This window comes from Lepus europaeus, chromosome 2 (assembly GCF_033115175.1).
Source record: "Lepus europaeus isolate LE1 chromosome 2, mLepTim1.pri, whole genome shotgun sequence".
Taxonomy (NCBI): Eukaryota; Metazoa; Chordata; class Mammalia; order Lagomorpha; family Leporidae; genus Lepus; species Lepus europaeus.
The window spans coordinates 141276439-141293381 of NC_084828.1; the positions used below are offsets into that span (position 1 = coordinate 141276439).

The 16943-nt window shown below is 52.7% G+C and overlaps 1 protein-coding gene across 1 annotated transcript in view; it reads right to left on the reverse strand.

The window, feature by feature from the left end:
- Window positions 1-16943, reverse strand: part of CLSTN2 (calsyntenin 2) — a 352520-nt gene that overhangs the window by 2697 nt on the left and 332880 nt on the right. Inside the window, exons 10-15 of the mRNA XM_062182012.1 lie at window positions 14704-14870; window positions 6078-6226; window positions 3796-4013; window positions 1051-1221; window positions 417-562; window positions 166-289 (exon numbers count right to left, since the gene is read on the reverse strand). Coding sequence (XP_062037996.1) covers window positions 166-289; window positions 417-562; window positions 1051-1221; window positions 3796-4013; window positions 6078-6226; window positions 14704-14870 — 975 coding nt within the window. The remainder of the gene's footprint in view (window positions 1-165; window positions 290-416; window positions 563-1050; window positions 1222-3795; window positions 4014-6077; window positions 6227-14703; window positions 14871-16943) is intronic.

Genomic DNA, 16943 nt, shown 5'->3' on the forward strand with positions numbered 1-16943 from the left:
ACTTCCTGTTTGTTGGATTGGCTTCCCATTCAATCTGTGAGTGCCCCAAAGGCAGGGCCCCCATCTTCTCACTCTTCTTCAGTTCTGGGTACCTATGGCTGCTGGAACAGAAGTGTCAGTTCAGCAGGAGGTCTGGAGTGACAATGACCTCCTGGGGTGCCCTACCTGAGCTACGCTGGATACTGCTCCGGGTCTCGGGATGATGGACAGACTGGAGGAAGGGAGGCTGCACAATCAGGTGGTTCACATGCTCCTTGTCCGAGAGCCTGACTTCGCGGAGCACACTGACCTGGAAAGAATAAGAAGCTGCTGTTGACCAGGAGTGGCAGGCGGGCCAGGGGCAGCCATGCTCCTGAATTAATGAAGGGATGAATGGGTGAGCCGAGACTTCCCTGGCAGTGGCAGGGTCTGCTCACCTCCAAGTTGAACTCATTGCTGGTGTAGCGCCCGTTGAGTTCTGAGCACTTGACCCGGAACCGCCTTGCATCAAGAGAAGCTGGGTGCCAGTTGCGGTAGCGGATGTGTCGCAAGACCTGCTCATAGCGGCTCATGGATCCCACACCTGTGCCAAGAGACCACCGTGTCATCAGGGGGCAGAAGGGAGACAGGGGAGACAGGCTGGGGCTTGTGGGTGTCCTGCAGTCATCAAGGGTGAGAACTCAAGGTGGACTGTGGGCAGAAGTAGAAATCGAAGGAGTCTATTAACCCATCTGTGGGTTTTCCATATGCAGTGGGCTCGGACTGCAATGTTGGCCTCAATTTGCCACATGTGGCTGTAACAATTTGCTGAGGTCCAACCATATAAGAGAAGGCATCTAACTCGCTTCTACAGAAGATTCCTCTAGGTCCCTGATGTGAGGCAGGTCCCTAAGATGCTGGAGTAACTCCCAGAGGAAGCTCAGGGAATCCATGCTCTGAGGTCAAGGGTCTCCACTTGACCCCTGGGGCTTCACAGTTCATCTCCCTAGAGGCTGTCACACTCATCCCTCCCTGGACAAGGCGATTTTGAGAAGACACCACGGGCCTGAGGGGAGCTGAGGATGGCCTTACCATAGATGGAGTAGCCTGCAGTAGAATTAGTGGCATCCAGGTGTCGCTGGTGGAGTTCACTGTGGTTGAGCTCCAAACACTCCTGTCTTGGATCCAAATCCCCTCCAAGCACCAGAATGTCACAGAAGTCCAAGTTGTGAAGCATTTCATCTAAGACTGCTGATTTGGGGGCTGTGGGAAGACAGACACGTGGGAAGCACAGGTATGAGCTAACAGCTCATATCAGACCTCACTCAGTGCTCTTACTCCTCTGTTTGTCCCAGTAAGTATCATCACAGGTGTTTCAACAAGCAGGGGAAGGCTGGGTTGTGAGAAGAGCTGTGTAATCCAATACCATGTCCACTGCTCAGATGTCCAGGCAGCCCTGAGGTTGGGTGGCATGAGTTAGTGGGAAAAGCAGAAATACAGACATTAAAAGGTGTGAATTTGAATACTAACTTTGCCACTGGGAGGGTGTCAGGTGCTCAGTTCCCTTGTCTGTGAAGAGGGCAAGGAATGAGAGGAATGGGGACAGTGCCTGGCACAGAGCAGCTGCCCAGTACGCAATGGCTCTCGTCTGGGGGCTGTTACAGTGTTCTGCCCATGGTCTCCGTGTCTGTCTTTGTCTTCCCCAGCAGACTCTGAGGTTCTCAAGGGCAGAAGCTCCTGAAGGAAATCTTAGTGTCTAACACAGGGGCTGCCGTGGAATGCAATGGAGTTGGATCATTAATTAACACAAGTCAACACAATATAATAATAATGGATTAATTAATTAGCAAGTTGGTCAGTCTAGTAGTCTTTGCCCTATTTTATGACTCCAAAGTTCCCAAGGGAATGCCTGAGTATTTAATACAGGACAGCTTGGCTGTCCTAAGTTACAATCTCTATCTTAAAATAAAGGTGATGATATTTATAGAGTGCATGCCATGTGCCAGGCACTGTGCAAATGTAATCCAGGGGAGGCCTGCTGGAGGCGGCCTTGAAGGCAGTGGGCAAAGAGAGTGGGGATGGCGGGAACGAGGCAGAGGGCTGAGCAAAGGTGTGTGTGAGAGGGGTGTACGTGTGTGTGTGTGGGGGGTGGGGGGGCAGTCTCTTGCTTTTGGGACTGAGACAACAAAAAGAGCAGGTAAATGGGGGCAGATGATGCTGCTGTATCCAGTCATGGAGACCTGGTGGCAAATGCAATTAGCCTGCTTGTTTAAACACCTGTGATGACACTTAGTGGAACAGCAGTAAGGGTGAGAACATGCAGGTACCAGTCATAGCTCCCAGGCATTTGGCCGTGTGCCCTGCGTGCCCCTCTCGTAAACACAAGGTGGAACGTGGGCCCAGACTCTTGCTGTCCCTGGCATCGTTTGTGTGCTGGGGTCAGAGGAAGCTCATCAACGCTCTCGGGCACTGCCTGTAGCCACTGCGGTCAGGGCCCCTCCCCTGTGTTGTCTGAGGACGGGGCAGGGCGGGGGGGCGGGGGGGGAGACAATCACATGACCTAATGCCCTCGGTGAGTAACTTGGCCAGCTGGTGGAACACGATCTGTTTTTATGAGCCCAGAGGGTGGCCAGCCAAGCACCCTGCCCACAAAGGTACTGGGTGGTTAGGGTTATTCCAGGGACTCGGGCCCACTGACACCAGCGCAGCAGCAGCTGGAGCTTTGGGAGGGGGACAGGGAGAGCTGAAAGTGCTCTCTTAGAAAAGGCAGCAAAAGGTAGTTCTCCACTGGGAATGCCCCTTACAGACCTGGGGCCCTTTGGGTGACAGAAGCAAGGCTTCGCTCTCTTCTTGCCTCCTTCCTGCTCCCCTCTCTCCCTGTTCCCTTCCTGCCCCTCCCCAGTGCCGCTAGCTCTCCGTGCTACTGCTTCCCTCTGGCAGCTACTTCATATGATTTTTCTCACCAAACAGCCCTCCCAAGAATGAAACTGAGAAATAACAACTTGGAAGATCCCCGAGCGCTTCGAGCAGCGCCGCCGGATGAGCCCCAGCTTTCACTGCACACAATTAAGATGCAGCTCCATTTCCTTCTTTGTGCGTCTTTAGCTTCCTTCTGATGATCAGAATAACAGCTGCCCCCCATAAAACATTTCCGCGGGTTCCAAAAGGGAAGGGAAGCAGAAGCAAATGGGCTCTCCTCAGGCTTCTCTGAAAACTGCACTGTTAGCATCAGGTGTGTTTCCTCCTTGGCCTTTTTCTTCCTGCATGGTTGACATTATGCTATGTGTAGCTACCTGCAATTTTTACAGTTTATGTGAGAGGGAGACAGAGCGCTCCCATCCACTGGTTCACTCCCCAAAAGCCCACAACGTCTGGCCTTGGGCCAGGCCAACGCTAGGAGCCAGGAACTCAATTGGAGTTTCCCACGTGTCTGGCAGGGACGCAAGCACTCGAGCCATCCCCTGCAGCCTCTCAGGGTGCACATTAGCAGGAGGCTGGAATCAGCGGAGGAGCCAGGACTCAAACTGGGCACCCTGCTGTGAGATGTGGAAGCCGGCTGCTTAACCCTGAGGCCAAAGACCTGACCTGAGGCTATGGAATTCTGCATCTCACTTTTATTTCACTTAACATTTAGCTCAAATGTTTTCCCTCCAACCTTACGTCTCTCCCACGGGTATGCCATGATTTGCTGACACTCATTTCTCTCCTGTTGCTCAGCTGGGTGGTTTCCAGGTATTTTACCCTGGCATGGTGAACGATGCTGTTTCCTGGGAGCTGGATTTTCAATGCTGTACAAGGGTAAAGTCCACCTCCCCCCAAGGTGGGATGCACCTGTACCTGTGGTTTTCACATCCCCGGGGGCCTCGGCCTTGGCGAACGTGCTCACGATCTTGATGTCGGGGAAGAGGATCACTCCCCTGGCGCTTTCAAACTGAGAGGCCGGTCTCCAGAAGCGTTCCGTGCCCCGCAGGGTGATCTGGGGCTCCATGGCCTGCAGGACCATCACGTAGGCATCCACGTCGGGGATGCTGATGCACACGTCTTCCCCAAAGCACCTGGGGAGACAGCTTCCATCAGGACTTGGAGGAGCAATGGGCTGAACCAGCCACAGACAAGAACTTGCCACCTGCCTGCCTAGGAGTCTCTGAGGACCTCAACAGGTGCTCAGACCGAAAACTGAGCTATTACGGACTAGAAAGATTGGCTCTTGGAAGAAATGGGAATTTCCTAAACGAGCAACAAGCAAGCCTTAAACCTTTTTTTTTTTTCTTTTCTTTTTTTTTTTTTTTTTTTTGACAGGCAGAGTGGACAGTGAGAGAGAGACAGAGACAAAGGTCTTCCTTTTTCCTTTGGTTCACCCCTCAATGGCCACTGCGGCCGGCACGCTGTGGCCAGTGCACTGCGCTGATCCGAAGCCAGGAGCCAGGTGCTTCCCCTGGTCTCCCATGTGGGTGCAGGGCCCAAGCACTTGGGCCATCCTCCACTGCACTCCTGGGCCACAGCAGAGAGCTGGACTGGAAGAGGAGCAACCGGGACAGAATCTGGTGCCCCGACCAAGACTAGAACCCGGTGTGCTGGCGCCACAGGTGGAGGATTAGCCTAGTGAGCCGTGGCGCCGGCCAAACCTTTCATTATCCTTTACCCAAGTAGCCAATGGCAGCGTTAGACAGCATCCACTTGTTATGTGCATTGGTTTTCTGTGAGCAAGGTGTTGTCTGCCAGGTTGGTTTCAGCCTCGTACTGGAGGACAGCCCAAGGCTAAACCCCTCCCTGCCCAACATAGGCTTCGGGTTTCAGCAAGGGTGTCCCACGAGTGAGCCTGTTCTAGGTGCAGGGGCCCAGTGTGGGGAGATCGCCCTCCTCTTTCCTGAGATGCTGCCACAAGTCTAGGAGGCCGATGTGGGCTGACAGTAAGAGCAAGGCCTGAGAAGTTCGAGGCACAAGGACCCGTGGGCTGGCTCTGCCGCTCCTACGCCCGGTGACTGCAACCAAGGCAGTTGACTCCTGGCCTCTCAGCTGCTTCGTCCAGCCGATGGGCATGACTGTGACTGCCTTGTGGTAGGAAAGATTAAATACAGGTGGCGTACAGAGTAGAAGCCCACACACGGTGTGGGCTCAGTACATGGCTGCTGTGAGTCTCTCACTAGACCTGTGCAGGCCATGTCCAACACTGGCATGCTCCACCAGTCATCTAGGCCAAGGCCAAGACCAGGGCTCTAGGAATGTGAGTGGCTATGGGGAAGTTCCCTGCAGGTGGATCTCATGTGGAGCCACTCCTTCATCCTCCATGGGGTGGGAAGGCTGTGCTGTTCCAGAGACAATGGCTCCCAGGCTTCTCCCACCTCTGCCCCACCCCCCCAGAGAGCTCCCCTCCTTGCTTCTTTACAGAGGCCTGGCCACAGCACCAGTCTGGCCCCTCACCCTTACTCCAAGGTGGCACTGATGTGGAGGTGCCTGTCCTACACTCCCAGGGCCCCTCTTCCACGGCTGTAGAAGCATGGAGTGTGACTGCCTCTGGGCAGCTGAATCGTGGCTTCTGTCCCTGGCCACCTGCAGTCAGCATCTTCCCCACCCTGTTCCTCCCTGAGTCCTTCCCCAGGGACAAGTACCTCGTTAGTCCACTGCCACTGCCTGAGAGACTCTCTGGGGTCCCCTCCCCGGCTGCCCACCTCGGTAGCTGCACAGCTGAGAGTAGATTTGATAGCCCAGTAAGAGAGTTATACAAAGAATCTCCTCCCATTAATTTAACTGGTCCCTTGGCACAAGAACCATGCCTGCTCTTTCTCTGGAACACTCAGGTTTTAGGAACTCTACAAAGCTAGGTGGGCTCATGTAATTCAATGAAATGAATATTTATCAAGCGCCTACTATGGACAGGTGTCGTGTCCTGGAATCAAAGAACTTAAAACTGAGTTCTCTGAGAATTTATAGGAAGCAGTCCTTCAAGGCACTAGAATCAGATACAGAATCAATAGAGAGGTGGATTAGAGTTGGCAGAACAGGTGAGAGGAGCGCAAAGGGAGAACTGAGATCTGTTGAGGCATCTTCCTAGGCACAGCAGAGAAGCAGAGGGCAAATCAAGGGAACACCCCGAGTCCTGCCCCCTTGCGCCTACTCACTGGACTTTGGAAGAGACTCTAAGGCGCCGCACCCCGGCCGTGGGGAACTGCCTGGAGTTGATGTAGGAAACCTTCTGGAGTGCACGGTTGATGTTCCCGATGTCATCGCCTTCCATCACCAGGATGGACTGCGAGGGGTTGAAGTGATACTGGAAGACAGAGTGGACAGCAGGGAGAGGATGGTCAGTGATGGAGCGGTCCCCCGGCAGCCCTCCATCTCCATGAGAAGGCCACCTAGGCATTTCTAGAACACCTGCAAGTGAGCAGTTATGTGCACCAATATTTGCTTCAACCTTTCAAGCAATTCCCGCCACGCTATGGCTGTGGGACCCTGCTTGCTGAGCTTAATGGAGCGATAAGAGTCTGCGTTGCAAGACTGAACTCTATAAACACAGTCATGATGCTCTTGCAGCCCCGCCTTGGTGAGGGGTGGTCCACGCTCGGTGCTACTGCATGGTCTTGAGCAGCAGCAGCCTAGAACCTGGGCATTGGCTCCTTTTGTCATTCTTGTCTTTGGCCTTGAACTTCTCCCCACTTCATCCTGCACCTGACTTCCTGCCCCAGGGCAGATCTTCTTAGCTTCTTAGCTCATCTTTCAGTGAATGACTTTCTTTCTTTCCCAGGTCTGATTCTTGGCCTTGCTTTCCTGATGCTACACTTGAGCTTGACTTGCCTGCTGCTTACACACTGGCCAGCTGCCCTGGATCTGCACCTACTCATTGCACCCTGAGTGCCACACTTGGTGAAGGCCTCTTTGGCCGTGATGCTGCCCACTGAATCTTGTGGGTCCAAACAAGATACAGACCAACGTTTCTCTGCATGGCCCTCCAGCAGTTATTCCGTTAACAGAGCACAAATAACTGCCTTTGCACTGCTGTTACTGATCCTGAGGCACTTGTGAGCAACAATTATTATTATTTTTTGACAGGCAGAGTTAGAGAGAGAGAGAGAGAGAGAAAGGTCTTCCTTTTCTGTTGGTTCACCCCCCAAATGACCGCTGTGGCTGGTGCATTTCAGCCTGCGCGCTGCACCGATCTGAAGCCAGGAGCCAGGTGCTTCTCCTGGTCTCCCATGCAGGTGCAGGGCCCAAGCACTTGGGCCATCCTCCACTGCCTTCCTGGGCCACAGCAGAGAGCTGGACTGGAAGAGGGGCAACCGGGACAGAATCCGGTGCCCCAACTGGGACTAGAACCCGGGACTAGAACCTGGCGCCATAGGTGGAGGATTAGCCTAGTGAGCCGCGGTGCCAGCCATGAGCAACAATTATTAAGAACTGTCGGCCGACGCCGTGGCTCACTAGGCTAATCCTCCGCCTAGCGGCGCTGGCACACTGGGTTCTAGTCCCAGTCGGGGCGCCGGATTCTGTCCCGGTTGCCCCTCTTCCAGTCCAGCTCTCTGCTGTGGCCAGGGAGTGCAGTGGAGGATGGCCCAAGTGCTTGGACCCTGCACCCCATGGGAGACCAGGAGAAGCACCTTGCTCCTGCCATCGGATCAGTGCGGTGCGCCGGCCGCAGAGCGCTGGCCGCGGCGGCCATTGGAGGGTGAACCAACGGCAAAAAGGAAGACCTTTGTCTCTGTCTCTCTCTCTCACTGTCCACTCTGCCTGTCAAAAAAAAAAAAAAAAAAAACTGCCATCAGCGAGACATCAGGAACATACCGGAGGGCTCAAATGCTCATGTCACAGGAAGGGGAGACATGAGATGTGTTTTAGTTACATGACTTAGCCATTGGTTACTTTTGCGAGTAGATAATACATCACCAGTCACCCAGACCCATGTGCAAAGTGACAAGTATCCATCTCCATCCTATCTCCCTAGAGGCAAGTTGCATCATTGTTCATAATTAGTAGGCTCTGCTCTCAGTGGGAGGCTTATACACACCTGTGGTACTGTCCACAGAGTGGACCACGTGAGTGATGGTGCCCTTGCCTAAAGGTTATACATTTTTGTCTTCTTACACTCAGTGGTGGGCATGTGTCTTGCTTGGCCAATGAAAGCTAAGCAGAAATATCTGGTTCACACCCATAGGGATATTTAATATCCAGATCATAGTTTTCCATGTTCTTTTCTCTCTGCTATGAAACCTGAGAAATTTTCCTAAGGACTGGCCCATCAGCCTGAGTCTCACAGGGAGGGTGGTGTGGGTCAGAGGTGCAGTCAATCCTCAGTGGATGTGAAATAGGAGTGATAACATTTTGTCTTTGAAGCTACGGAGATGGAGGTCATTTGTTACTCCAGTATAACTTAGCCTACACTGGCAACTCTGCTGAAGCATTCTTATGAGTCTAATCAGGGATTATACATTCCATTTCCATTTTCTCTTCTAGCTTGCCATATAATGTGTTTTACATTTTAAAACATTTATTTGAGAGGCAGAGTTACAGAGAGAGGGAGAGAGATCTGCCATTCGCTGGTTCATTCCCCAAAATGCCATAATGGCCGGAGCTGGGCCTTTCTGAAGCCAGGAGCCAGGAGCTTCTTCTGAGTCTCCTATGTGGGTTCAAGGGCCCAGGCACTTGGGCTGTCTTCCACTGCTTTTCTAGGCATATTAACAGGGAGCTGGATCAGAGGCGGAGCAGGCAGGATTCAAACCGGCACCCATATGGGATGCTGGTGTTGCATGTGGTGGCTTTATCTGCTATGCCAAAATGCCAGCCCTCAATTTTACTAGATTATATCTTGAACCTATATCTACATCAATACCTGTAAAGCTCCCTTTTACTTTTCCTACTGGCTTATAATATTCCATAGAATAGATAAACTACAACTCCGTTAGAAAAATAAACCAATCTCTTCCGACGGCCATTTGGGTTGTTTCCAGTATCTTTTATTGACAATGCCACAGTGAACAGTCTTATATACCTAATATTTCCTAAATGTGCAAATGTAGGATAAATCCTCACAAGTGAAGTTGCAAACAGTGCATCATGTTGCCAAACTCCCCACTGCTCGGGATTATATGAGGACCTTCCTCTGGCAGGGACCAGAGTGCCTCTTTCCTCAACTATAGAGTGTGCCATCCCCCTCACGGGCTTTTGCCAACCTGACCGGTGACAGAGGCCACCACAGTGTGGTTTTAACGTGCATCTCTTTTACTATATCTTTTCAGAGTTCAAGGCAAAATCTATTAACTTTCCTTGATCTGACTTGAATGCTTTTATACAGTTCTCCTGCTCTGTGTCTGGACCCCACAGGTGGCAGATGTCTCATGGGCACTGCTGCTGACACGGGACACCACCAGTCCCCCGCCAGGTGGCCCTGAGCCAGCCAGTAGCTCAGTCCTTGCTCCTGTGATCACCTTGTGTTTTACTTGCTCCTTAAGTCTCTCACTAAGGTCTCTGCTGAACTTCCCTGCCTTGTTTCTGTGGTGCTCATGAAATGGTAGCACAATGGGCATAGTCCAGTGACCCCTACCCTGGAATCTGAGAACCCAGCCCCCGTGTTCTGAACATCCCTGTAAGATGAATGAGTGAGCAGTCCCCCCAGCCTACCTGTCACATAGTATTTTCCCCTGTCACCCGCCAAAGGGACTGCTGTTTGCTTCCATTTTGTTTTATTTTAGTCTCTTGTCTTTTCAATTGAGCTCTGTGGGAGTCATCACACCAAACTCTTTCCTCCTGGGCATAGTGGAAGCCACACTTCCCAGCTGCCTTGTGAAGATGAGCCATGTGATCACATCTGGCCAATGAGAAGTGGGAGGAAGTGACCCACAGTGCCCTGGGCTGAGGCCAGGTAGGGCCCTGCGGATGCTCCAGCCTGGATCTTCCTCCACCGCAGGGACCTGGCAGGCAGACAGCCCACCCACCTGCCTGGCTGAGTGTAAGAGACACACAGGCCGTCAGTATTAACTCGCTGAGATTTGGGAGTCAGTCGCTTCTGCAGCGGCGTAGCCTGCTTGGGAGAATCTGGCACATTTCAGGTGTGATCTCACCTCTGAGAGACGCTGGGGTTTGTGGGCTCTCTCACACTGCAGTTCCAATACAAACAGCACAGTGCAGCCTTGGGCTAGCTATGTTCCCTTTCCAGACTTCATTTCCTCATTTAAAACAACACGGAAATAAAGAGCAGTCTGGGGCCTGCGTGAGGAAACATATGTGAAGTTGCTGGCACTCACAAGGTGTGTAGCATGTGCTGGTTTTGATTCTGTCTCTGTGCCAGTCGTACCTGGGCTGAGTCCACATGTGTGGCTGCCCTGCCCCCCTTGCACTTCCTTCCTGGTGATCCTGTCCTCTCCTGTCCCTCAATGCCCTGTGTGGCCGTGAGCGCTGTTCCCTGTGTTGGATTCAGGAGCATTCCAGCATGCGTGTGGTTGATGCCACAACCAGTCTCTGTGTTGGTGTATCTCTAACTGTGGAGGTCCTACCAGCATAGCAGCCACACGCTAGTGAGTTGTAATTTGCTCTCCGGTGTCCAGGTCATCCATTGTAGATTCAAGGTCATTCCTCTAAGAAGACCATTGGTCACCATGCCCCCCACCTCCTCTACACACCATCCCTCCAACAGCAGAGGTTTGTGCTGCGATTGCTACAGGGGTGCTGAGCACTCGTGGGGAGGGTGTGCTGGGTTTGCCTCACATGCGATGTGGGAGGAGGATGACGAACCCTGCACAGTGGGCTGATTGTTCCTGGCTTGAGGGCTGAGTGGGAAAACCAAGAGGCTTATCTACAGGGGCGGGTTTGCAGTATCCCATGGCAATCAGAAGAGTGTGCATTCCTGCCACAGCCCCCAGGTGGGAGCGCGGGTTAGGGAATGTATTGGCCCTCCAGGTAATGCTCTGGTCCAACAGCCAGAGCATCTGGCGGGCTATCCCAAGACAGGAAGGTGGGCACTGGCCTTGCCACCCACAGAGTTCTTACAAAGTCAAAATAAGTTCTTGCTTTGTTCCAACTGCAGTCTTCCCATTTCTGCAAACACATCTTTGGTCATCCAGGGGACACCTTTGTGCTGTTATCACCATAAGGACAGGAGATGGTGGCATGCTGGGGCCCTGCAGAAGTGACAATGTTCACTTTCCCCTGGGAAGCCAAGCTGTGACCACAGTGAACCAAGGAGGTGCTAGATAGATGGCCCTTATAGCATGGTCACCTCGGCAAGGGGCTCAGCTAGTGTCTCTAGCCACTGGGTTGGACCATCAGCGAGGTCCCTGCCCAAAGCCCTGACCTGCTCCTCAGGGTAAGGCTGGCCACGGCTCCCCAGGCATCCAGCCATTCCCCCACACACTTGACAACCCTCTGAGCTGGGCCAGATTTGGATCTAGCAGCTCAGGGTCTTCCTGCCACAAAAGTTGTGATTTGTTCAAAACTATTAGGTGTGTGTCTTTGTGTGCGTGTTTATACATATATTAAATTAAATTACAACATTACTACAAGATACACGGTGTTCAGTCCATCTTATACATGGGGGATTGGGGCTTAAAGGGTTGTAACATCTTCCCCCAAGGTCACCCAGCTGGTATATATCGGTATTATGATTCAGACCTAGGAACGTCTTATTCCAAATTCTTGTTCTTTCCTGGTCTTGCGTACTTTGGAGATGACCGTGGCAGGAACTGAGCTTTGAAGGCCAGAACGAAGTAGCCATCACAGCCATTTAGGGGTCCTGCACAGGCTGGGGGAATGTTCCAAAGTGTGCACGGTCCAGAGGAAGACAGGCAGTATCCTTAACCCCAGGGGAGCTCACTCTTCCCAGTAGCCAGAGAGGCAGGAGGAGGCCGGGGATCGGCAAATAGAATAGCAGGCACTACTCAGACCTGAGCTGAGGGATTAGGGAGGGAGCGAGGGAAGGAAGTTTTCATAATTTTCAAGAATGTCTCCTGATCTGAATCACTAGCTTGGAGGAAAGAGCACGGATTTATCTTGGCCAAGTCCCTGAGCCCCAGATCCCTTATTTTTGAAATGAGGTCATAATATTTAATTTGTTGTGAGGAGTAGGGATAATGAACGTAAAATAGCCCCCAGTGAGTGCTCCACGAGTCGTGTGTCTTATTAACTTCGCACTCAGTGCTCTCGTTCTTAGCAGCTGCACCCTAGGGATGGAAAAGGACCACTTGGCAGTGACTGGAGCAGGAGCAGGTGCTACCCTGGATGTTGGATTAGCGACCCCCCAGCCCCCCACAAGACTTGTGCCACTTATTTTAGCACTTCCCATTTTCACAGGCATTGACTTCTCTGGAAATTGCTAGGATCTTATATATCCATAAAATTGTGTGACTTTTAAACCCTGCATCCCTGGCTTGTTTCCTCAGCAGGCCTGGAACCCCACCGCTGTGGCTCCATGGGACCCTCCAGAACAGACAGGATCCGCCCAGACACAGACACTAAATCCAGACTCAGAAACAGAGCGAGGGCGGGAGGCCGGATGTGCAGATCACTGGTTTGACAAAAGCCCTAAGGGAGCAGCAAAGGGTGGATGGAGGCCAGCCTTTCCCATGTGATGTGGTCTCATGAACGCCCGCACAGCAGGTGAATCACGGGTGTGTGTGTGTGCACACACACGCTGTTTGCGTGAACCAATGTTCTGGAAAGCTGAGGTGGCATCGCCTCGCCTTCTGCGCTCCCCCAGCTCCCGTCCCTGAACCGGTCTGCAGGTTCAGCCTCCCAGCACCTCATCTGTGGACAGCAGACACCCGTCCCCACACCTCTGATGGCTCCCCATTGCTAGCAGAAAAGCAGAAATGTGAACACCTCAACCTGGCTGCGAGACTTCTGCCCCCCTTTGCCTTGCCTAGCTCTCTAGTCCCACTTTCTGCTCTCTCCTGCCCGTGCTGTGGCCTTGTGGGAGTGCCAGCGCACGCTGCGAGGTCCTTCCTCAGCCCCCTGCCTTTGCCCACACTCATGGACCTGCCTGGAATGGACGCCCTCTTCCCACCTCCCTGCATTTTTTTTCCTGTTGATTCCAACCTATTCTTTAACATTCTTTTCAAGCTTCACCTCCTCCAGGGAGCCTTCCCTGACTGCTACCCCCTTCCCCCCCGAGATTCTGAAATTCTGGAGCAGGACTGCCTGGGTTCACATTCTGGCTCCGCGTCTTTTTACCAACTTGGGGACCTTAGACCAGTTTCCTTTCTCAGGCCTCCATTCCTGATGTGAAAAACGGGAATGTTCAGGGTCCCTCAGTCGTGGGGGCCTCTGTAGACTGTAGAACCCGGAGCGCCTGGCACTTGGGACACCCTCAGCATGCCAGCGCTCCTGGTCACCGTTGACAGTCACCCCGCCGGGCCACTGCGTTCTCTGCAGATTCTATATCCCGGCCCCCAGCCCAGAACCGAGTACGCGAGTGTCCAGGGATGATTGCAATTGTAAAAAGACCACGTGTCCCCAGGCCACCAACTCCTGCAAGGCCACCCCGTGTCTGAGCCCTGCAAGCCATTCTGTTGGAGAGCACAGGTGCTCCAGGAGGGGGATGGGAGGGGCTCGAAGAAACCTGCTGTAGCCACACCCCCTCTGGCAATGGCTGAGGAGGGAAACCCTGGAGCTGCTGATGCCATGTGCTGTGCTATTGGCCTGTGCTGCGGGACTCACAGGGTGGGCCTCCCCAACGTCCAGAGAGGAGGCTGAGAAACTGCCTTCCCTCACTAGGCTCCAGGATCCTCGAGTGTGGGTTCCATGATATTGACTCTGCTCTTTTCTGTTTTTTAATATTTATTTGAGAGGGAGAGAGTGAGAGACACACAGACAGGGAGAGAGAGTTCCCACCTGCTGGTTCACTCTCCAAATACCTACAATGGCTGGGGCTGGGCCAGGGCTGGACCTAGGAGCCAGAAACTCGATCCAGGTCTCCCGCATGGGTGGCAGGAACTCAATTACTTGAGCCATCATTGCTGCCTCCAGGGTCTGCATTGGTAGGAGGTTGGAGTCAGGGGCCAGGTATTGAACCCAGGTACAATACGGGTACAAAAATGGGAATCGGAGGCGGCATCTCAGGCGCTCCATTAGCTCCATCAGGTGAGACCAGCGAGTAACCCTACCTGTCATGGAGGCTCCGGTCGGCCACATTCTTTGCTGGCCCCTACAGGAGGAGCTTTTCTCAGAAATGTGGCTTTGGTTCTCATGCATCACTTGAATATTTTAATTGTGAGTGGACAAGAGAAATCATGACTCTGTTCATCCTGCTATTGCCAGAGACTGCTCGGAGATGATCCTCGCCTCCACATCCCAGTTTAAGACCTAATGACCTCCCTATCTGCTTTCTAATTCCACCCCTCTCTGGTTTTACACTTCTCTTTCTAATTTGTATTTTACAGAGCCCTAACTTTTTATTTATTTCTGATGCATTGGAAATGTATTCTGCACACTGCTTCAGTTCCTTTAGGCGAATAAATGACACAGCAACCAACCAACCCGTAAACAAATGAAGTACAACAACTTCCTCCACACAGACACTGAATGAGAGCCAGCTCCTTGTAGTGGCCTGATTGCACACGAGGGCAGGATCTGGGAGTCTCAGGAGACGACAGCAGAAGTCCTTCGTGGAAGTGACAGTCACTGACCTCCCCTGTGGCAGCACCTTTGCTGTGGTGGCCTTTCTGTGCAACCTTACAGGAAATGGCTTCATTTCCTGGCATGCATGGGCAGCCTCAGTTTCATAAATTGATTTCTTTTTGGGGGTGATGCCAGCTCCTTCCTTACCTTTATTCCTTGGCCAAGGCTTTCCAAGGAGTTAATATCCAGCCCTTCCTTGCAGGCCTGTAAGCATGATATCACCTTCTGGCTTTCCATTTTGCCAGGACGGATGGTGAGACTAGCCAGGCTACCATGGAAGAATTGAGCAAAGCGGGGTTTGGCAACTTCTCCTCCTGAAAAATAAACAAACAAACAAACAAAGCAACACTGGCATTCGTCCTGTAGAACTTGGGTAGGGTACACTATCTCGAAGCACCATCTAACTGTGGATCAGGGCCAACTTGACTGTGTGTCCCTTAAAAACATTTTTTAGCTCTGGTGCTGAGTCCTGTGGGGTCTTGGTTCCACTCTCACCCGTGCTCCAGTATTCAAAGTGTACACGATGCAAACCTGCCTGAAGCCACTCCCTGCTGTTTGCTCCCATTTGGGCCTCCCCTGAGGTCCATTTGCACCTCGTCTCTATAGGATCCTTGCCTGCTGACTCCCCTGAGCACTGGCACTTGCGCCTCTGCTCCTGCACACCCGCACACAGCCTGGATCTTGCACCTGTCTTTCAGAGAGGGAGCAGAAGGCAGGGCAAAGATGGCCCTGGGGCAAGTGCAGCTTGGCTGGTCCCTGTGCCTCCGTTTGCCCAAGAGGCACACTTCTGGGTTTTGCCTCCTCCTTCTCCGAGACTCTCAGCACAGCTCATGCAGCTTTCCCAGCACAGTGCTGCCAGCAGTTTGGTGGTAGGGTGGGGTCCACTGGAATCACTCCCTGTGGACAGATTGCCAGCTCTGCAGAGGGCAGATTTCCAACCATCTCCTGCTAAGACATTGATGTATGAAGCTGAGGCTGTCTATGCATGCCAGGAAAAGGAGCCCTTCCCCAAAAGGGGTGCTTCTCTGCCACTCAGCGAGCCATGCCACGCCAGCACTCTGCCCACTTCTGCATGGGGAGGGCAGGCCTTCCTGGGCTGCCCTATCTCAGGCCTGGGCTCCAGGGCTGCCGCTTACCCTCATCCATGCTGTGCCTGCTTTGATGTTCCTCCAGGCTCTCCTTACTTCTTCCTGGCGAATCCCTTCTGACTGGAGACCTGGTATAGTCAGGGATTTGCTACGTTTTCCTGTTGAAATTGCTGTGTGTCTTCTGTCTCTTGACTGGATCCAAGCTGGCCCATTAGCCCCTGTTTACACCCATCCATTCCTCCCATGGAGACACCATCTCCAAAGTGCTTGGAGCGGCTACATCTCACAGTTCCTCAAGGTCCCTCAAGCCCTCGGTCCCCTGCTGCTCACAGAAAAACTGCCCAAGCCCCGTGCCCACCCTGAGCCTTGGGCACTAACAGTTCCTTTTACCATACCCCCCACCCCCCAGCACTGTCAACTAATGGTTTACCTGTGTGCGTTTTATGTCCTCAATAACCTAAAAGGGTAGTGTGCCCAACATCGCCCATGCAGTCTCATCATCTGGGGATCTTTACAAAGCCAAACCGGCGCCTAGTGCTCTGTCTCAGTCCCAGGGATTCTGACTTAATTGGTACGGGGAGTTTTAAAAGCTCCTCAGGTGAATCAAATGGAAAGTCAAGGTTAAGATCCACTGAGCTAGATGCTTCTTGAGGCTGGGTCTTTTGCATACTCCTTATGCGCCGTCTCTCCTTGACGCCGCCCGCAGGCATACTCTCGCCACTCTCCGCACTCTGCTGTAATTTATTAGTTTAAGTCTCTCTCCTGGATAGCAGGGATCACTCATGCATTATTCATCTTAATGAAGACAACACTGAGCAAGAATCAGGGGCTGAGTGCTGCACCGGGCACTTGGCCTACGTCGGCTCATTTATCCCTCTCCACAACACCGGGCTTCTGTGTCCTCCCGGCATCCCGGGCGCTGCCTGGCACACAGCAAACATTCTGGAATCGTCTGCTGAGTTGTGGGAGACAGGGAGTTGAATACTGGAAAAACGGGGCGTTGTGGCTGTCTCTCCACGTGTGTTATACTCCTTCCTTCTTGCAAAGTCAGCCCTGAGATATTTGACTTGATCTCCAGGGGCTGAACTTTATTTAACTTACGCTCATTAGGTCATGCCATCCTTATTGCTGCAGAGACTGATGGAGGTGTGGACCTGGCACCCAGGACCAAGGTGAATCCCATCAGCATGTGGCATTCAAGCAGCCACAGTGATGGGTCCACAGATAATCATGAGACCCAACTCAGGCTGGGTGCGTGAGAGCTGTTGACTGACAGCTGATGCAGGAGAATGGAGAGTC